Source organism: Lynx rufus, unplaced genomic scaffold (assembly GCF_022079265.1).
Source record: "Lynx rufus isolate CCGP_SWC_20201006 ecotype Redwood Valley unplaced genomic scaffold, mLynRuf1.p SCAF_10, whole genome shotgun sequence".
NCBI lineage: Eukaryota > Metazoa > Chordata > Mammalia > Carnivora > Felidae > Lynx > Lynx rufus.
In genome coordinates, this window is record NW_025814824.1 from 88,419,914 (window position 1) to 88,440,805 (window position 20,892).

General features: G+C 57.5%; 1 protein-coding gene across 1 annotated transcript in view; it reads left to right on the top strand.

The window, feature by feature from the left end:
- The window catches only part of NCS1 (neuronal calcium sensor 1), a 41,398-nt gene extending 24,992 nt beyond the window's left edge, over positions 1–16,406 (top strand). The window contains exons 3-7 of the mRNA XM_047100261.1: positions 11,124–11,262; positions 12,606–12,684; positions 14,390–14,478; positions 14,768–14,845; positions 16,308–16,406. Coding sequence (XP_046956217.1) covers positions 11,124–11,262; positions 12,606–12,684; positions 14,390–14,478; positions 14,768–14,845; positions 16,308–16,406 — 484 coding nt within the window. The remainder of the gene's footprint in view (positions 1–11,123; positions 11,263–12,605; positions 12,685–14,389; positions 14,479–14,767; positions 14,846–16,307) is intronic.
- The last annotated feature ends 4,486 nt before the right edge of the window (positions 16,407–20,892 follow it).

Sequence of the window (20,892 nt, forward strand, 5' to 3'; positions counted from 1 at the left end):
ATGGCGGGAATGATAATGCACTCAGAAGACATTCCCTGCAAAGGTCGTAGCACGGGGCCCAGTGGACGATGGCCACTGCCAGTGGCCTTCTGTGCACCGTTCAGGGGGAGCCTAGAGATGCACCCCCCTGCCCCCCATTCACAACCAGGCCGTGAGGCTCCCGGGCAGCTGTGCGGTGCAGGGCCAGCCTCCCCCAGGGGCCACTCCGTACAGCTCGCTGTCCCTGAGCCCAGGCTGCAGAGGGTGGGAGCTGTGGTTGACCTGCCCAACCCTGCCGGCCCCGCGCTGGACGCCCGGCCAGCTGCTCCCACAGGGGGAGCGGATGTGGGGGGAACAGCCGCCACCACCTCCCTCCCCCCCACCCCCAATCCGAGGACCAACGCGTGGATCTGATCTGCCTCCGACCTCATTTTCACTTTCCTGCTTCCCCAGGGGAGCGTTCCAGAAAGGATCCTACTTCTAGGTCTTTATCTCCAAGGCTTTCCTTTCCAGAACTCACCTGCCCTTCCTTCCTTGGGCCTTTGTCTACCCCTATCTCCCTTCTAGAACTCCCCGCCCTTCTTGCCTACCTTCCTAGGCTCTCTGAGCTCTCTTCTCCCAAAGCTCACCTAAGTCACCTCCTCCAGGAAGCCTTCTGGGGTCCCCCGTCTGTACATAATCTCCCTCCTTCCCACCTGGCAGCCGGAGGCGCTTTTGCCTAAACCCTCCCTGGAGCTCAGGTGAAGTCCATGCCTCCGGCATGGCTATGTGGGTATGAGAACTGGTTTGGGCTGGCCCTGTTGACCCCTCCAGTCTCACTGCAAACTCCTTTCGCCCTCTGGTCTGCCTGAATTGCTGTCTGTTCCCGAACCCACGTTGCCCTCTGGGGCTTCCTGACCTTTGCTCGGGCTGTCCCCCCTGTTGGGGACACCCCTCCCCCTCTTTGCTTGGCTCCTATCTCCCCACCCTCAAGGCTTCCTCCCTGAAACCCCTGGGCCCTCCGGTTAGCTTCGGGGCCCCCACCACAGCCGGGGACACAGCAGGTAGCATTCACTGCCTCTTTTCCTGGCCCTGAAGGCTGGCCCTGCCCTCTTCACGCCTGTGTCCCCAGAGCCTGGCCATAGTGGGTGCTCAGGCCCCAAGAAGCACACCCCATGTGCTTCCCAAACATGGCTCTTGACCCCTGGGAGCTGCCCTGGGGGCCGACATGGTTTATCGTCTTTATGGCAGCTGAGGAAACGAAACAGAGGTGCAGAGAAGGGCCGGGCAGGGAGGAGGGTGGGGTCTGTCCCCTGGCGCCACTGTGTGCCCTGCAAGCTCTCAGACGCGGCCTCATTTTCCTCCTCGCCGTCACCCAGAGGAGTGTGCCATCGTGGCATTTCCTAGACAAGGCCCCTGAGCCCCCCGGGTCCTGCCCTGCTCACACCTGTGTTTCCCCCCGGGAACGCAGGGCCAGGTGGGCTCCAGAACCAGGGCGCTGGGCTTGAGTGCCCGTGCCCCGCATTCTGTTTGAGCAACCTTGAACAACTTCCTGGGCTTCTCAGTGCCTCAGTTTCCCCGCCTGGAAAATGAGGGTAATGATAGTCACGCTTTATAGGAATACCGCAGAGAGGAGGTGATCTGATTCACGTGAGACGTCCGGAACAGAGCCTCGTAACCTCCTCTCCGTTAGCGGTGTTGGTGATAATGCTGACGTCGTCACCAACTATAACCCACGGAGCAATCCGGAGACTCAAGGCCCCCTGCTCGTTATGAAGACGGGGAAACTGAGGCCCAGGCAGACGGAATGACTTTCGCTCACTCGCCAAGCTGGTGTGTCAGCTGCCCCCTGCACAAGGGCTCGGCCACGGGAGAGAGTTCCAGGCACAGGGCTTAGCAAGCACAGAGGCTCAGTGGGCTTAGGCTCCGTGTGTTTGAGGAAGCACAGAGAGCCCTGGAGGCTGGCCCGTGGAGAGCAGTTCTTGGGACTCCCGTGACAGAACTGGGGCCCGAGGCCTGGTGACACCCAGTCCCTGTGAGAAGGGGGTTCTCTCTAAAGAGCTTACAAAGACCAGAACGGATCTTGCTTTGCCGGAAAGTTCTGTGGGCCTCGAACACATGTCCTTTGGTTCATTTTGGTGGCGCCTTCGAGGTTAGGAGGTAGGTGAATCGGTGCCTTTCTCTGGCCCTCCTGGGCCAGCCCACTACCCACCCCACTGTTGTGTTCTAGAATGGCTCTATCCCTTGGGGCGAAGCTAGACCAGGGATGGTTAAACAGGGACACTCCTGCCACCACTCTCTCCACCCGTGCCCACAGCAGACATTGGTAATGGATCACAGATCCCGGCGCTCTGGGTCATCCCCTGCAGTGCCCAGGGCCATCAGTGTCCTTGTTGCGGGCACACAAAACGAACGCATGTTATTATCCCTCGATTGCCCTGCACGTCACTGGTTCGCTGGGGCCGTGGGTGGCCCACTGTTCCCTCTGTCTTTTGCTCAGGAAACAGGTAGGATCCCAAGCGCCCTGGTCCATCTTCAGAGGACCTTTGTCACCAAGCCCCCAGCCAGCACCTTCCTGTTCCAAACAGCTCTCAGGGCCCCCAACATCTGGGGAATGTGCCGATGCCCTGCCCTCCCTGGGAAAACACAGGGTTCCCAGGCCTAGTCCACCCGGGGCAGCAAACAGTTTAGGGCTGGGCCGTCTGGGTGGGGGTGGGGAAGCAGGGGGAGGGGCATGCAGAGACCGCAGGGCCACCGCAGACACTTCCTGTCCCACCTGCAAAGTGCCTGCACGGATCCAGCCAGGACAGTGGCTCCGGCTTCCTCCAGTCTGTCTGTCTGTCTGTCTGTCTCTCTACACCCCACCCGCTCACTTAAAGCCCCTTAGGGCCTCCCACCGCACTCGAAATAAAGCCCCAACCCCTTCCCTGGCCCTTGGGGCTCCCCAGGGTCTCTCACCCCACCTTCTCCCCCGGCCTCACCGGACACTTGCTACGCTTCCTGTCCGTCAGCCACACCAAACTCATTCCTACCTCAGAGCCACCGTCCTTGCTGTTCCCTCTGCCCCCAGATCTTGGCGTCTCTTCGGAGAGGCCCGCACTGACCACCGAGTCCCTGTTTCTCCAGCATTGTACAGGCTCACCTTGTTTTGTGCTGACTTTCAGCAGCCGCTATGCAGCGAGAGAACCCAGGGCCAGGCTTTTTTTTTAAGTTTATTTCTTCATTTTCAGAGAGGGCAGAGAGGCTCTGCCCAGCACAGAGCCTGATGTGAGGCTCGATCTCACAACTGTGAGATCACAACCTGAGCCGAAACCCAAGAATCAGAGGCTTAACTGACTGAGCCACCCAGGCGCCCCTAAAGATTTTATTTTTATTTTTTAATTTTTTTTAACGTTTATTTATTTTTGAGACAGAGAGAGACAGAGCATGAACAGGGGAGGAGCAGAGAGAGAGGGAGACACGGAATCTGAAACAGGCTCCAGGCTCCGAGCTGTCAGCACAGAGCCCGACGCGGGGCTCGAACTCACGGACCGTGAGATCGTGACCTGAGCCGAAGTCGGACGCTTAACCGACCGAGCCACCCAGGCGCCCCCAAGGTTTTATTTTTTAAGTAATCTCTCCGCCCAGTATGGGACTTGAACTCACAACCCCGAGGTCTAGAATCGCACGCTTCACCCGCGGAGCCAGCCGGGTGCCCCAAGGCCCAGGGCTCGAAAGTGATTGTGTGATGGGCCCTGGGCCGGCCAAGGAGAGGAAACAGAGCCGAGAGTAGCACTCGACCTCAGCGCCGGTCCGGCCCAGGTTGTCAGGAGCGCGGGCCAGGCCACAGCAACGGGGTGGCCAGACCAGCGTCCTCTGGGCTCTCAGCCGGCACCAGGCTCCCGCTGCCCTCGGGGTCAACTCTGCACAGCCCTGCGCTGCTGTGCCGCGATCTGTACTTGGAGGGAGGGGGTCGGAGGCTGAGCGGTGAGGCCAGTGTCAGGGTCCACGGCCAGCCTGGGTCCCTGCCCCTTGCTCTCGACCGTCTCCGTTCCCTGAGCATGATTTGTCCCCGTGGACGATCCGGAACCGCACTGGGGGCTAAGAAACCGCAGCGGGTCCCGGGCCCTTCCAGATGATTGTGAAATTGCAGCCCCTCAGAGAGCAGAGAGGCAGCAAGGCACACATCACCCCTCCCTCCCCCCAGCCCGGCCCCAGGCCCTGACGGACAGCACAAGACGGGAGGGAAGCCGGCTGGAAGCTGGCGGTAGGTGCGTGGGTACCTTGGGTGCCAGCATCGTGGGTTGCGGTAGCTTTTTCTCTCGCATTTTCTATTTTCCAAATTTTCCCAAGAAACTGAAGCTCCGGAGGGCAGAGACGCTGGGCCCAGGTGGCCCAGGGCTGGGTGTATGTATGTGGAGTCTGGGTCCAGCCCTTTCCACCTCCGCGGCTCAGGCCGTGGGGGCTCAATCCTGCCGGCTCTTGCCTGGGCCGCCCCCCCAAAGCCGAAGACAGCGGGGGCTGGTGGGGGAGGAGAGCAAGGAGGAGAGACGTCATCCTCAGGGGGCGCTGGGACGGGGGTGCAAAGATCACGGGCGCCGCGGAGACAGCTGGGGCTCGGGGCTGATTGCCGCTGGGGGTGACGCTTCGTCGTTAACCCACCTGTTCCCTGCCTTTCCCACGACAGCGGGCAGCGCTGTACCCTGGACAGGGAGGGACGGGCATGCAGGGAGTTGCGGCCAGCCTCCCACAGGGCCAAGTTCGTGGCAAGTGAGAGCAGTGAGTTCGGAAAGTCCCAGCAGCCTGGGGCCTTCGGGTCTCGCTCGGGGGTCTCAGAGAACAAGAAGCTGTATGGGAAAGGGATTCCCGTGTCAGGGCGAGCAGTCATTCATTCATTCCTTCCTTCACTCACTCACTCAGTCGTTTGTTTAGCACCTACTAGGTGCCAGGCCAGTGCTGGGCGGGGGGGGGGGGGGGCTGGAGGCAGCTGGGACTGAAGGAGAATCCCCAAGGGGACACAGGCATTGGCCCAGGCTGGTGGCGCTGGGGAAGTGTTTTGTTAAGTGACACGCAGCCTCCCTTGCTCTATGGAATGACACGTTTCTTTTTTTTCCTTTCCCTTTCAAAGAAGCGTAAGAATGCAGTTGTCACATCTGCGACTCTCTCTTTTCGTCCCCGCCCTGTGTCGAAGAGCTGGCCCCCAAACACAGCCAACCCTGTCAGACACCCGTGTGGCTGGAAGCTGCCCGCACAGCGTTCGGGGACGGTGCCTGTCTCCGAGGCTCAGTCCCGTAGCTTTCCGTCTGATTCCCAGAAGGGTCCCTGGCCCCCAGAGAGTTAAGAGCCCTGTTCTCGAACACGATTTCAAGACTAGTGACAGGTACAGAGAGAATTGATTTAATGAAATGTCTTCTTCGTACGTCCGTAAAAAGAAACGAAATAGCATCCACAAGTCCTGGTAACTAAGAATGGTTAGAAAAAGGCAAACCTAGGTGGAGGTGTGATGGTAGTTTGGTTCGGTTTTTATTTTTTTTATTATTTGTTTAACGTTTATTTCCTTTTGAGAGAGAGAGAGGGAGGGGCAGGGAGAGAGGGAGACAGAGAATCCCTGTCAGCGTGGAGCCCGAACTGGGGTTCGAACCCACGAACTGTGAGATCGTGACCTGAGCCGAAGTCAGATGCTTAACCGTCAGAGCCACCCAGGCGGCGCCCCCCCCCCCCCCCGCAATAACTTGTAAAAAGTCGCTCATTTTTTGGTGGATAACGGCCGATCGATTTCATGCTTCACCGATGTATCTGGATATAAACAACTCTTAGTATCTCCGATTTGTCGTGTTACAGCCGACACATGTTGCTACAACACATGTTGTGTTTCAGCCGACCGTACCTGTGTTTGATATTTTTATGCCTTATCTAGAACATTCTGTAATGCTTTTTTTTTTTTTTTTTTAATTTTTTAACGTTTATTTATTTTTGAGACAGAGAGAGACAGAGCATGAACGAGGGAGGGTCAGAGAGAGGGAGACACAGAATCCGAAACAGGCTCCAGGCTCTGAGCTGTCAGCACAGAGCCCGATGCGGGGCTCGAACTCACAGACTGTGAGATCATGACCTGAGCCGAAGTCGGCCACTTAACCGACTGAGCCACCCAGGCGCCCCTCTGTAATGCTTTTAATTACATTTTTTTTTAACGCGGTGAGATACACACAATGTGAAATTTACTGGCCTAACCGTTAAGGGCCTCCCTGTATGTGCCCCGGGCTAAGTGGCTGGATGCGGCAGGTGCATCAGGGGTCTTTGGTCTGTCAACTCCCCCTTGGGACGGCTGGCTGCTCCGGGCAGCCGGGGCAGGGATGGTGGTGGGATCCAGCCAGGCCTGATGGGGAAGCCTGAGCCCTTCCTTGTGTTGTGTTTACACTCCAACACAAAAATTTAACTTCTTTATATTACAGAATCCCTGCGTGCTCCGTGCGACCAAAGGGAACCATAAGCACAGAGCTTAGTCATAATAAGTACAAGACAAAGATGGGTCCCCAACTCCTTTCTGCCCCACGCGTGGGGCCCTTGTCTGAGGCGGGTGGCCCGTCACAGTGGGTTTTTGCGCGGTGGGCCCCCAGGGCCGTCCGTCCTCGGCGGTCCCTGGGGATTCTGGGGCTGGGCCCCAAGATCCTGCCCTGAGGTCCTGCCTGGGCTGGGCACCCCCGGTTGCCAGTTGGTGGAGGTAACTGACAGCAGCACAGGTTTTGTGTCTCCCCCTCCGTCTGGCCTGACGTGTGCCGGCGGGAATGCCGGGACCGCTGTGGCTTCCACCCTGGGCCTGGAAGCAAACAGAAGGCACCAAGGAAGGCAGGCCGACTGAGCGCGTCGGGCCTCGAAGGGCAGGATGCCCCATCCCGGCCCCCTCCCCCCATCCGCCGCAAGCCCGGACGTGTGGCAGAGGGCTCTAGCGCCGGCTGCCTCATTTGCTGGCTGTGCGACTCCGTGTAGCATTTACTGAGCACCTACTGTGTGCCAGGCACGGTGCTGGGCCCCGCAGACTCAGGGCCGGGTGAGGAGACGTGGTCCCTGTCTCGATGCCCGTGTAACAGCCGCACGGGTTACACGAGCCAGTCACCAGGCACAGCTGTACGAGGCGCCACCGAGGCCCGGGCCAGGGGCAGGGGGCTGGGAGTATGGCTCCGTCCGCGGTGGCCAGAGAGGGCTTCTCTAAGGGACACGCCGAAACCAAGAATGAAAGGGTAAGTGGGAGTCAGCAGGGGAGGGAGGGGAAGAGTGGGCTGAGCAGAAAGTGTCCTGAGTGAAGGCCCTGTGCCTGGGCCGGACGGAACCTTCCCCAGCCTCCATTTCCCCATCCGTAAAGTGGGCATAATAGTCCTTGCCTCCTGGGCTCCGTGGGACCGTTGCGTGAAATTGTGCCTGGAAAGCGCATAGCCGTATGCCTGGCTCTCAGTTGTTTTGCAGAATCACAGACACCGGGAGGGCAGACGCTTGTGTAGACCCCCTCAAGTTCATGGGCTTCCCACAGGCCATCTAGTTCGGTATTTCTCCGCTGGAGTGGTTCTGCTCCCGGGGGGATACGTGGCCTTGTCTGGGGACACTTTTGGTCGTCCTCACTTGGGAGCAGGTGCTACGGACACCTAGCAGACGGAGGCCTACGTCGTACGGTGCGCAGAATCACCCAACCCCAAATGTCGGTGGTGCTGGGGTGGAGAAACCCTGAGCTGGTCTAAGCCACTTATATACCAGCAGGGGACCTGAGGGGCACTGCAGGGGAGGGGTACACGGGACGGGCATACAAGGCCCTGGCCTCCTGGAACGGGTTTTCTGGTGGCAGCATGTCTCAAGGGGGAGGCGGGGGGGTGGGGGGCCCGGGCCTGTCGGAACCTGAGGCCGGGGGCCCTGGGTGGGGGCTGGAGTCACGTCTCTCAGTGACCTTGGAGCCGTGACGGCTCACAGGGTGGGGTGACCGGGGTGTCTGGGGCAGCAGACCCCCCCATCTCTGCTCTGGCGAGGCAGGGTGCCCCCAACCTTCCCACGACGAACAGCGCTGCGCAGCGTTTGGGGAAGCAGGGCTCCAGCACGCGTTTGCACGGGGCGGTTTCTGCCTGGCCGGAGCTCTGATCCTGCTGCTAACTTAACTGTGTGACGCTGAGCCGGTCTGTCTCCCTCTCTGGGCCCCCTGCCAATCCACCGAGGGCTGGGAGCCCATCAGTGGTTCTCTTGCCGTCTGCAGGAAGCTCTCAAGTGCTGGCCAGGGTCCTCGGGGCTTAGGAAAAAGGCACTGGATACCTGGGTCTCACTCCGTCCTTGTCTGGCAGTGTGTGTGTTCATGCGTTCGTCTGTCCGTCCGTCCATCCGTCCATCCATCCATCCATCTCCTCGGACAGACATTTACTGAGCCCCCATCATACACCAGGGCCCACCCCCGGCAAGGGGCTCTGCAATGCCAGAGAGGTTACAGTGGGATGTCCCTCCAGGGATACGACCTGGAAGCAAATGTGATATAGCGTGCTGGGGATCTCCCAAGGGGTGAGGGAGCAGAGGAACCTGTCAGGCTCTGGGGCGGGCGGGGGTGGGGGGGCCCGGCCAGCATTCCCGGAAGCGACGTCAAAGCTGGGACGAGGTAGGTGAGTGGCTGAGCCCAGTGAAGAGAAAAAAGATGTGTTCTGCGGCCAGAGGGGCCTACGGGTACCAAGGCCTGGAGGCCGGAGATAGTATGGCACGTTCTAGAAAGTGTGGCTGGGTGTGGAATATGGAGGTGGTTGGCAAGAGGAGGCTGGGCCCGGGGTTGCTTCCTGGGGATGGGCTTCCTGGGGCCCTCTGCAGGGGTACCTGGACGGTCCCCCTACCCCAGAAAGGCTCCCCACGGAGGCTGGCCTCCCCGCGTCCCCGCCTGCCCCCAGCTATCACTGCAGGGCCCCCACTGCTGGCTCTCTGCAGCTGCTCTCAGCTCTGGGGGTTCCTGCAGCCAAGCAAACTGCCCCCCCCCCACTCAGGAGCCACCCGCAGGGACCCTCTAGGAGCGGCTTTTGTCTTCTCTCCATTGTTTTTAACAGGCTTTCAGGATCACTTAAATACCACACATCCATCGTGGGGCAGTGAGAAGCCTGCGGGGGCCCCCATCCCGCCCCGAGTGATCTGGTGGCTGGAGCGTGCCCCCGCACGGCCCCCACACGGGCACCAGGCCCGTCCCCTCCTCCTGCCCAGGGACCTGTCTTGGCCAGGAGGCCTGGAGTCACGGATCAGGTCTTGTCCCTAAAACGCCCCTTCTCCCTGGCCGCGCGTCCTGCCGGTGTATGAAGTTGGGGCCCAGAGCACCCAGCTGGGAAGGAGGCTTTAGGGGAGGGTCCTGCGGGAGGCCGGGTCCCTTCCTGGTACCTGCGGTGGGAGGGGCACCCGACCTCTTGCCTCCGCACCTTCGTCTGTGAACCCCGCATCGCTGAGCTCAGCGCCCAGCATGGGGCAGAGGGCGAGATGGGGCAGCCGTCCCATTCCTGAGCAGGGACCTGGCCTCCCTGGGCCTCTGCTCCCTGCAGGTGTCCGGTGAGAGATGGGGAGGGGCGCGGAGGCCTGGCCTCCTTCTCGGCCTCCTGCTGGCTGTGGGTGTCCACCCCGGCCCGACCCCCCTCCCCCGTTCCATCTTCCCGCCTCCCCCTCACCCAGCAACCCCCATCCTGTTAACATCTGGCGTCCGTCGTGCAGGCTGACGATCCCCGAGTGTTCTGTGGGTCCCTTTAGGTCCTTGTATGTGCGGCACCCACCCAGGCCCCTCAGATTGTGCCCTGTGGGTGGGAGGGCAGCGGCCTCTCCACGTGCGACCTCTATGAATGGGCCCCCGCCACGGTGCCACTTCCCAGGGCCGGGCACAGGGTGCCCGGAGTCCTCTCCCTAGACATGAGGGGAGGAGGGAGCCTTCACGAGGTCTCAGGACAGAGCAGTGGGGCAGGTGGTAGTCTCGGCGACCCCGTGGCTCGGAGCAACTGGCCTCAGCCCCGGTCTGGGTTGTGAGGACGTGCGAGTCGGCCCCTCCCGGGCCTCAGCTTCCTCATCCCCCAAACGGGCTTCCTCGCAGGCTCGCTCGCTGGCCGTCGTGGGCGTTCCGGGAGAGTGGGTTTGCAGAGAGTGGCCCAGCGAGGTAAGGGCTGGGAACAGATAATAGCTGATGCCCTGCTGGCTTCCCGTGGTGCTGGGAATCTTCCTCCTCCAAGGAATCCTCCTCCAGCTGGGTTGCTAAGCTACGCCCAGGCGCCGACTCGCCAACTGGTTTACGACAGCCCGTCTGAGTTCTTAATACAAAAGATCATGCTACTGATGGCTTTTTTTTGTGCCCAGCCCCATGTTAAGGATGCTACATCATCCTCTCATCTGAGGCCAACAAGACAGACGTGGCAGCCGTCCCTTTTTAGGGACGAGGAGACTGAGGCTCAGGGGGGTAAAGACACTTGGCCGAGGTTGCACAGCCAGAAAATGGCAAAGCCGGGGTTTGGGCTCCAGAGCCGTGCGGCGATCGGCTGACTGCTTAGCTGCAGAATCCTGGGCCGGGCGCTGGGAATACGGCGGGGTGACAAACCAGGGCGCCCTCTGAGCTTGCTGCCCCGCTGCTGTGTCTCTTAGCACGGATCCCCGCGAACAGACGTGGGGGAGAGGGGGTGTGCGTAGTGGGGGGCGGGGTGCAAGCATGTGGGAGGAGCCAGCTGCTGGCCCCATATGGTGGCTCTGCCCACCAGCGGTACCGCCGGCACCGCCAGCCTGCCCCCGCTCTGTGGTGCCAGGAGGGGCTCAGCGGAGACGGTGGGGAGGCAGGGGTGCCCCGGTGTAAGAGCGTGACTTTAGGGGAGCTCGTTCGGGTGAGTTTTGTTTCAGCCCCGCTGTGTGGAGTGCAGGGCTGCGGGGGTAGGGGGGTGGCAGGTGCTCTGTGCACGGTGTGCAGGTTAATTCTCACGGCGACTCTTATCCCCCTGGTACGGACGAGGCTCAGAGAGGTGCCGTCACCCGTCCCAGGTCACGCAGCTAGCCAGAGGCAGAGGGGGGATGAGCCCGTGCTGCACAGTGTCCAGGTCTGTGCCCCCCCCCCCACGTGGCACTGTCTCCCTGAACAGGATTCACAGCCTTCCGGGGACGCTGGCAGGTGGGTGGGTGATGCTGGTGCCTCTTTGACCCTCTCTCGCCCGGTCTGCCGCCTCCAGGTACAAAGGCTTCATCAAGGACTGCCCCAGCGGGCAGCTGGATGCCGCAGGCTTCCAGAAAATCTACAAGCAATTCTTCCCATTCGGAGATCCCACCAAGTTTGCTACGTTTGTTTTCAACGTCTTTGACGAAAACAAGGTGAGCCGGGGATTGACGGGGCCTGCGGGTGGGGGGGGGGGCTCAGCTTCCCCTCCTCCTCTTCCCCCTCCCCTCCCCTCCTCTCCCCCCCCTCCTCTCCCCCCCTCCCCCCCGGCTCGGCTCCCGCAGGCACCCGCAGCGTCTCCACACCCACACTCCGCTGCCGATGTTCCCTTCTGGAGGAGGAACACACATACGTGTGCACACGCGCGCGCACACACACACACAAACGCACTGATGCACGCACATGCACACCAATGCGCGCGCGTGTCCCGGGCGCACGCGCTTCCACCTGCGCCGCACGGAGACGGGTACGCACGCCCGTACCGCGCACGCGCGCACGTACACACAGACGCACACGCACACGCACGCACGCCTTGCCCTTGCTCACGCGAGCACAAAATGCAGATCCCTGCAGGGACCGTAGCAGGGTTTAGAGCCGTAACTGACGCTTACTGAATATTTACCACGTGCTCAGCTTTTCCCGTGGATCGTTTTGAGTGAGGTTTTACAACCAAGCACCTCTGGGGCACGTCCTTTGAATACCCCCGTTTTGCAGATGGGGAAACTGAGGCTCTGAGCAGCATACAGCGTGGGATCTTTTGTGCCTGGCTCCTTTCGCGGAGCGTCATGTTTTCAAGGCTTCTCTGTGTCGGGAGCGTGTGTCCCCTCCCGGCGATGGCCGTGCTGACCTGTGGCGTATCCGCTGTGGGGCGCCCGCCGTCCTCAGCACCCTGGCCCACGCCTGCGTTTTTCCAGGCTCCCTCCTGTTCATGGGGCACTTACCGGAACTCGATTTCACACTCTGGACTTCGGGCCCTCGGATGGTTTCCGTTCTGTCGTGCCCTGGCTTTCTCCCCCAGGTGCCCTCAGGCTGACAGTCACACTGCTTGGCCCTGGGAAGATCTCTGCCCTCTCCGGGCCTCAGTTTCCCTATTGGCAAAACAAACAGGTGGGATTAAACAGTTGAGGGCCCTGCGCTCCTCAGAAGCCTCTGAGCCTGTAGTTTGAAGTGAGGAGAAGGGGTTTCCAGACTCTTGCCCAGAGAGGGTGTGTGTGTGTGTGTGTGTTAGTGATGACTTCTGGCTCTTTCTCCCATCACATGTGGAGTTGGGCTCTGCCTTGAGCCTCAGTCCTTCTTCTGTCCTTCCTACCTGACCTGACCCATCTGTAATCGTCCCCCCCTCCCCGCATCCCTTGTCCCTTCTCCCCCACCCTCCCCGTTCGGGTGTCCCTTAGCCGTGGGGTATTTGGTACCTGCCACTGCCCATCAGGCGCCCGAGGTCAAGCCTGACGGGTGACCCGGTGCTGACTGCGGCCGCCCCACCCCTCTCTCCTGTCAGGACGGGCGGATTGAATTCTCCGAGTTCATCCAGGCACTGTCGGTGACCTCGAGGGGCACCCTGGACGAGAAGCTGCGGTGTAAGTCCTGTCCCCGGGTTCCGTCAGGCGCACACTGGCTGGTCCCAGGCTGGAGGGAAGCCAAAGAAGTGGGCCAGGCCTTCTGTCCAGGGCTGAGAGAGCGGCACAGATGTCCTGCCTTTCCAGGTCAAGGGAACTTTCCTGAAGGTGGCCGTGTAGGACGAACGTGGCTTAGCGAGGCACGGTGGACAGACGGGGCAGGCAACAGGTGCAGACACGGGCCACGGGCAGCTTAGCGTCGAGTTAAAAGGCCCGATTCCAGCGCTGGCCGCACCCCTTGGGAATTCACTGTTTTGACGACTGGTCTCACTCATTCACCTCATTCACTCATTCACCCAACAGATACCAGCCCAACACGGCCACGTGTGCGGGCCAGGAGGCGGGGACTCCACGGGGGAATCTGATAGGCAGGCACCTGCTCTCACCAGTGTCGGTCTGGCATGGGGACTTTATTTTTAAAAATCCCATAAAACTGCAGCCGAGGCAGGAAGGAGTGGGTGAGCCGACAGGAGACGAACTGTTAAGAGTCAGGGGCTGAGGGACGCCTGGGTGGCTCAGTCGGTTAAGCGTCCGACTTCGGCTCGGGTCACGATCTCGTGGTCTGTGAGTTCGAGCCCCACGTGGGGCTCTGTGCCGACAGCTCGGAGCCTGGAGCCTGCTTGGGATTCTGTGTCTCCCTCTCTCTCTGCCCCTCCCCTGCTCATGCTCTGTCTCTCTCTCTCTCTCTCTCTCTCTCTCTCAAAAATAAATAAACATTAAAAATTTTTTTTAAAAAGATCAGGGGCTGAGCTGGGGCCAGGGGAGAGCTGGCCGGGGTGGGAGGAGGGGAGAGGGTTGCAGGCAGGGGAAGAGCATGTCCGAGGCCCCAGCGGGGAGAGAGTTCCAAGCTGGAACACGGGGTGCAAAAGGGAGTCTGGAGAGAGGATGGGAACAGCTGAGCCAGAACTCCCCGCTCTCCTGGATCTTGACGCTGCGTTGCGTTGGTAACAAGAAATGCCTGCAGTTTCTTTCTCTCTCTTTTTTTTTTTTTAGGAATAAAGGAGGATTTTATTCATGTAAAAGCTATACCCCGCCCCCATCCTGGGGGTATTATTTGATTTTCTGAGTCAACCATAGCAGGAAGCTGCATGATTGCGGATGGGCCGTGGGTGGAGAGGAGGGCGCGTCGTTAGGGGGTCCTCCTGGTCCCTACCCCACTCAGCCCGGGCCTCAGCCTCCACTCTGGCAGACCCAGAGCCCCCTTCCTTTCTACTTTTGGTTTCTTTCTTTCCTTCTTTTTTTTTTTTCTTTTTTTTTAGTTTATTTATTTATTTGAGAGAGAAAGATAGAGAACAAGCAGGGGAGGGGCAGAGAACGGGAGACAGAGGATCCGAAGAGGGCTCGGCGCTGACAGCAGAGAGCCTGATGTGGGGCTTGAACTCACTCACGGAACCATTTGATTGTGGCCTGAGCGGAAGTCAGACGCTTAACCGGCTGAGCCACCCAGGCGCCCCTGGTTTCTTTTTTGTTTTTAAACCCTAGTTGAAATGGTGTGTATGTCAATGTACGTGTGTCTGTCTGTCCATCCGTTTGTCCTGATGTGAATCCTCGTTGCCGATGAGTGTCGGGGCCCTTGGTCTCCCCTGTGTGCTGAGGGGCAGGAGGAAGGGGCGTGGCCCAGCCTGCCCTGCTCCAGGGTGACCCCGCCCCGGCTGCTTGCTCCCAGGGGCCTTCAAGCTCTATGATCTGGACAACGACGGCTACATCACCAGGAACGAGATGCTAGACATTGTGGACGCCATTTACCAGATGGTGGTGAGGCCTGGGCCCGATGGGGTGGGAGCGGCAGGAGGGGCGTCACATGTAGGGACGGGGCCTGGCCGCACAGCCGCTCTCCTGCCCGGGGTGAGAGTTGGCCAGGGGAGGGGTGGCGGGCAGGGGCCACCGCCGCAGGGGGGCCGGAGGGGGCCGAGTGTTCTAGAGCCAGACTGCAGAGAGGGTAGAGGTGTGGGGAGGGGGAGCAGTCGGCATCTAGAAGCAGCCCAGATCTGGGAGGCAGATTTCTGGCCGGGAACCCACCGCCCACCTTGTCTCTCCCTGGCAGGGGAACACCGTGGAACTCCCCGAGGAGGAGAACACCCCCGAGAAGAGGGTGGACCGGATCTTCGCCATGATGGACAAGGTGAGCCCGGGGTGGGGGGAGACTGGTCCTCGGCCAGGTAAGGCGTGGGCCGGCAGTGGAGACCCTTATAAATGCACGGATGTTCAGGGCAGTGGCTTGGCTTGCTGAGATATCCACTGGTCGCCTGCTGTCCCCATCAGATGCCCAGAGTGTTAAATAAGTTTCCCTGACACTTTTTCTTCTCTCGATTAAGAGAGGGGCAGCTTTTTTTTTTTTGTTTTTTATTTATTTTTGGCAGAGAAAGAAAGAGAGAGAGCACAGACAGGAGAGGGGCAGAGAGAAAGGGAGACACAGGATCCGAAATGGGCTCTGCTCTGAGTGCGGAGAGCCCAATTCGGGGCTTGAACTCACAGACCGTGCGATCGTGGCCTGAGCCAAAGTCGGGCACTTAACGGACTTGAGTGGCCCAGGCGCCCCAGCCTCCACTGAGATTCTTAACCTTTTTTACTTCTTGCCATGGGCCCCTCTGACATATTGGAGATGTCTGTGGGCGCCTGAGAATAATGATTTTCAGTGTATCCAATCAAATCCATGGGGTTGAAAAGGAAGGGAATGATTTGGGAATATAGCCATCAAAATACTATTTTATTTTATTTTACTTATTTATTATTTTTTTTATTTACCTTGGAGACAGAGAGAGAGTGTGAGTGGGGGAGGGGCAGAGAGAGAGGGAGACCCAGAATCCAAAGCAGCTCCAGGCTCCAAGCCGTCAGCACAGAGCCCGACGCGGGGCTCGAACTCACGGGCCGTGAGATCATGACCTGAGCCGAAGTCAGTCGCTCAACTGACTGAGCCACTCAGGTGCCCCTTTATTTTTTTAACGTTTATTTTAGAGAGAAAGGGAGAGAGAGAGAGAGCGTGAGCGGGGGTAGGGGCAGAGAGAGAGGGAGACAGAGGATCCAAAGCGGGCTCTGCATTGTCAGCACAGACCCCCGCGTGGGTCTCAGACTCACAGATCTCCGAGACCGTGACCTGAGCTGAGTTCAGATGCTCAACTGACAGCCGCCCAGGCGCCCCTCTGGGAGTCGTTTAAATGCCCTTCCGAGAGTGACTCCAGAGAAACGCATTCGGCTCTCAGCCCTTTGGAATTAACTGCCATTTACGGGATTTAATGGCCGTGATAGCAGGTATGGAGTTAGGCTCGCAGAGCCGTCCCCCCGGTGCCCTGAGGAAGCCACGTAGTAGTTACCTCTCGTGCCCAGGTGAGGAAACCAGGGCCCGGGGAGGTGGAACACGTGCCCAAGGTCACCCTGCCGGCAAGCGCCCAGTGATGCCCGAGCCCTCTTACCTAGTGAGCGACACCGCCTCCCTCCTGACCTGACTTTGTTTCGAAGCTGTCTCTCGGCCAGTCCCGGGCCGGGCTTGGGGAGGGGATGTTCGGGGTCCGGCCCGGAGGCCCCTCTCCTAAGAGGCTGGTCGTCCCTCCACCTTTAGCTGTCTGTCTTTCTCTCTCTGCTTGCAGAACGCCGACGGGAAGCTGACCCTACAGGAGTTCCAGGAGGGATCCAAGGCAGACCCCTCCATCGTGCAGGCGCTGTCCCTCTATGACGGGCTGGTATAGTCCACGGCCCAGAGCGGGGGTGAGTGGAGGGGGACCTGGGGCCTGGGGTGGGGGGCGGGGCAGGACACCTCCGTTCTGGAAGAGAACTGTCTCCCTTTTTCTTCCTCATTCTCTCCTTCCTCTTCTCTGTTATGCGTCGTAGAGAGAATCCCAGACAGGCACCATGCTGAGTGCAGAGCCTGACGCGGGGCTCGATCCCACGACCCTGGGATCATGGCCCGAGCCAAAATCAAGAGTCAGATGCTCAACCGACTGAACCACCCAGGCGCCCTGAAATTCACAGGGGTTTTGTAGATTAATCATATATCTATGATCCTGCTAATGTCATTTGTCAAATCTAAGAGTCTGCCTTTGATTCTTTGGGATTTTTCTATGCTTTCTTTCTTTCCCTGCTTTCTTTCCGTCATCTGTTTCTTTGCCCTGCTTCCTTGCACTGGCTGGGCCTGCAGCACAGTGCCCCCTAGGAGTAGAGAAGATAGATGAGCATTCCCGTCTCACTCTTGGTCTTGGGGGAAAAGTTTCAAGAATTGACTATTAGATTAGTTAATTTAGAATTAATCCGGTAATTATTATTAGGATGTCTGGTATAGGTCTTCTGCTGGAAGGTTTTGTCAGATTTAGAAAGTTTCCCTTTCTAGTTCGCCAGGAGTTATTTTTTATTTTATTTTAATTATTTTTTACTTTTTTTTTAAACGTTTATTCATTTCTAAGAGACAGAGAGAACAGAGCGTGAGCAGGGGAGGGGTCCATGAGACAGAATCCAAAGCAGGCTCCGGGCTCTGTCTGGGCGGTCAGCACAGAGCCCGAAGCGGGGCTCGAACTCACGGACCTCGAGACCATGATCTGAGCCGAAGTCGGCCGCTCGACCGACTGAGCCACCCAGGCGCCCCGTGGTTTTTGAATGCTAAGTCACCCTTGCGTTCTCAGAATAAAACTCCACTTCCGGAGGTGTGCTAATCCTTTTGATGTATCGTCAGATTTGGTTTGCTGATAACTTTCTTCCGGAGGCTTATGCCGTTCCGGAGCTTTTCTGATGATGAGGGTGGTGACTGTTTTACACAAGAAATCCTTTTTTCACTGAAGAGACGTCACAGAACGGGTTGAGGGGCTCCTGGCTGGCTCAGTCCGGTGGAACACGTGACTCTTGATCTCAGGGTCGGGAGTCTGAGCCTCGCGCTGGGTATACCTGAAAATAAGATCTTAAAAAAAAAAAACAAAAACGTTGAAGAAGAACACCTGCCTACAAAAAGTTTATTTTTACAAGCCTTCGTGTATTCCCCAGATAGAACCGCTGTGTGCGTTTTTGTGTCCGGGGTGATCCAAAAAGAATTGAACGCTCACGAAAACTGAATCCTCAGTAACTGGGTCAGCATGGGGATAGGTAATCAAACCGGTTTCTAAAGGAGTCATCACAGTCCCTTCTCTAATCTCAGAAGAGCCCAGTGTGTACCTCTGGATCCCACGGTGCGTATGATCCTCTGTCACATCTCCCAGAGGCTCCTTTTTTTTCTTTTTTTAAATTTTTTTTTTTTAAATTTTTTTTTTTTCAACGTTTATTTATTTTTGGGACAGAGAGAGACAGAGCATGAACGGGGGAGGGGCAGAGAGAGAGGGAGACACAGAATCGGAAACAGGCTCCAGGCTCTGAGCCATCAGCCCAGAGCCCGACGCGGGGCTCGAACTCCCGGACCGCGAGATTGTGACCTGGCTGAAGTCGGACGCTTAACCGACTGCGCCACCCAGGCGCCCCATAAATTTTTTTTAACGCTTATTTATTTTTGAGACAGGGAGAGACAACATGAACGGGGGAGGGGCAGAGAGAGAGGGAGACGCAGAATCTGAAACAGGCTCCAGGCTCCGAGCCGTCAGCACAGAGCCCGACGCGGGGCTCGAACTCACGGACCGCGGGATCGTGACCTGAGCCGAAGTCGGACGCTCAACCGACTGAGCCACCCAGGCGCCCCTCCCAGAGGCTCCTTTTGTGTGGTAAATGTCGCCAGTGGCCTCCGTGGCAGCTGTCACGTGACAATGTTGCTTGGTCTCCTGCAGGCCGTGGAAGAAGCGGTCTGCACAGAGGTTCTTGATGTTTCTGTCCCCCAGAAAAAGTCACATGGCGTCATTAGTCTCTTTACAGCAGGTGATTATTTTGGAATCACCCTAATTGTTTCCGTCTCACGGTTTTCTGTGAACACATATGGGTTTGTATTTCCCCAGCAGCAATGAGCTCATAACCATATGTTGGCGGTTGGTTTTTTTGTTTTTTGTTTTTAATGAACAACTTATAGGGAATGTTTCTGTTTTCTTTTGGCAACTTAACACTAGGAAAAGAGATTTTTTTAATAGTTTTTTTTTATGTTTATTTTTGAGAGAGAGAGAGAGAGAAAGGGAGGGGCAGAGAGACAGGGAGAGGGGACCTGAAGTGGGCTCTGTGCTAACAGCAGAGAGCCCGACACGGGGCTCGAACTCATGAGATCACGACCTGAGCCCGAAGTCAGACGCTTAACCGACTGAGCCACCCAGGTGCCCCAAGAAAAGAAATTAAAAAAAGAATTTTTTTTAATGTTTATTTATTCTTGAGAGTCAGAGAGAGAGAGAGAAAGAAACAGAGCGTGACTAGGGGAGGGGCAGAGAGAGAGGGAGAGAGGGAGACCCAGAATATGAAGCAGGCTCCAGGCTCTGAGCTGTCAACACAGAGCCCGACGCGGGGCTCGAACCCACAAACCGCGAGATCATGACCTGAGCCGAAGTCAGACGCTCAGCCGACTGAGCCACCCAGGCGCCCCCAAAGAAAAGAGATTTTTAACATATTTTACCCAAGTTGGCACAAAGTCCACTTCATGCTGTGTCTACACTGGCTTTCCTTCACACCATTTATGGAGGGACCCATTTTACCCTCACCGGCAACATGGCGGCCGAAAACATGCTACTTTATTTTCATGACAGACTTTTCACACAACCTTCCTATAAGCTCGCCCTGAAAATTGCCTTCCTCCTTTTCTTAGGCTTGTCCTCAAACCTACTGGATGGTAATTATATCCAACTTGTGTTCCATCATTTCATATTTATTCACAGATTCCTGATGTATCATAATTGTTAGATAAGCTCCTGTTATATAATTCACTGAACCGCTGAGGAACGGAGATCCTGTATATTTCCCGCATCGGTAAAAATGTTCGAGGCCATCATTTCTAATAGCTGCATAGTATTCTGTTGTGTGGCTGGGCCGTACTTGACCTAGGCCTGTGCTTGGGACACGTAGGTTGTTGGAAATCTTAAGGTGGATTTTGTTGTTGTTGTTGTTTATTTATTTATTTTGAGAGAGAGAGAGCGCGTGCTTGTGAGCAGGGGAGGGGCGGAGAGCGAGAATCCCAAGCAGGCTCCGCGTTGTCAGCACAGATCCCAATGCGGGACTCGAACCCGTGAACCTATGAGATCATGAGTAGAGCTGAAATCAAGAGTCAGACACTTAACTGACTGAGCCACCCAGGTGCCCCATGAGGTGGGTTTTTTAAAAACTTCTGTTGTTGTTTTTTTTTTATTTATGAGAGTGAGAGAGACAGAGTGTAAGCAGGGAAGGGACAGAGAGAGAGGGAGACGCAAAATCCGAAGCAGGCTCCAGGCTCCGAGACATCAGCACAGAGCCCGACGCGGGGCTCAAACCCACGAACTGCGAGATCGTGACCTGAGCCGAAGTCGGCCGCTCAACCGACTGAGCCACCCAGGCGCCCCAAGATAACATTTCTTTATATAGAGTCCATAATAGCGAAAAAAAAAAACCCAGTACTAATTCCCTGATACCCCCCGGTCTGCAGCTAAGCTAGTCTTCCCATTTCCTGTGGCCTCGCAATGTTTTGTTTCTTGGAAACAGAATCAGAATGAATTCCACCTATTGTAACTGGCTGATAGGTCTCTCACGTTCATTTTAATGTCTCCCCCTCCCCTTTCTTTTGCTTTGCTGTTTGTCGAGAAATACATTCCGTGGGGTCTCCTACCTCGCGGTTTGCTGATTGGGCCCCCGTGGGTGGTTTTAACATGTTCTTCAGTTTCCTGTTCTTCCTGGAAATGGGCACTTAGATGGGCAGGCTTGCCCGGCACTCACTTTGACCCACTTTTGACGAGAGCACCTCCCGAAGGGGGCTTTGTGTGTCCACCAGGCATCACATGAGGTCTGGTGACGTTGGCAGCCACTGGTGACGAGCCCTTCATTCATTCGTTCATTCACGCATGCGTGCATTCATTCATTCATTCAGTAGGTGGTGTTCCAGAGCTGTCCGTCCTTCTTTGTGGTTAGCTCGGTTGTTACTCTACTGGGAAACTTCCCCCTCATCGATGGTGTGGTTACTGCAGCCTCATTTCTAAAGGAAAGGCAGGATAGATACTCGATTCTTCCTGGCTTCCAGCTTTTCAAAAACAGGTGGGTTTCTAACATCCTTTAGAAGGGACCAATCACGGATTTATGGATTTAAACGCATTTGATGGGTTCCGT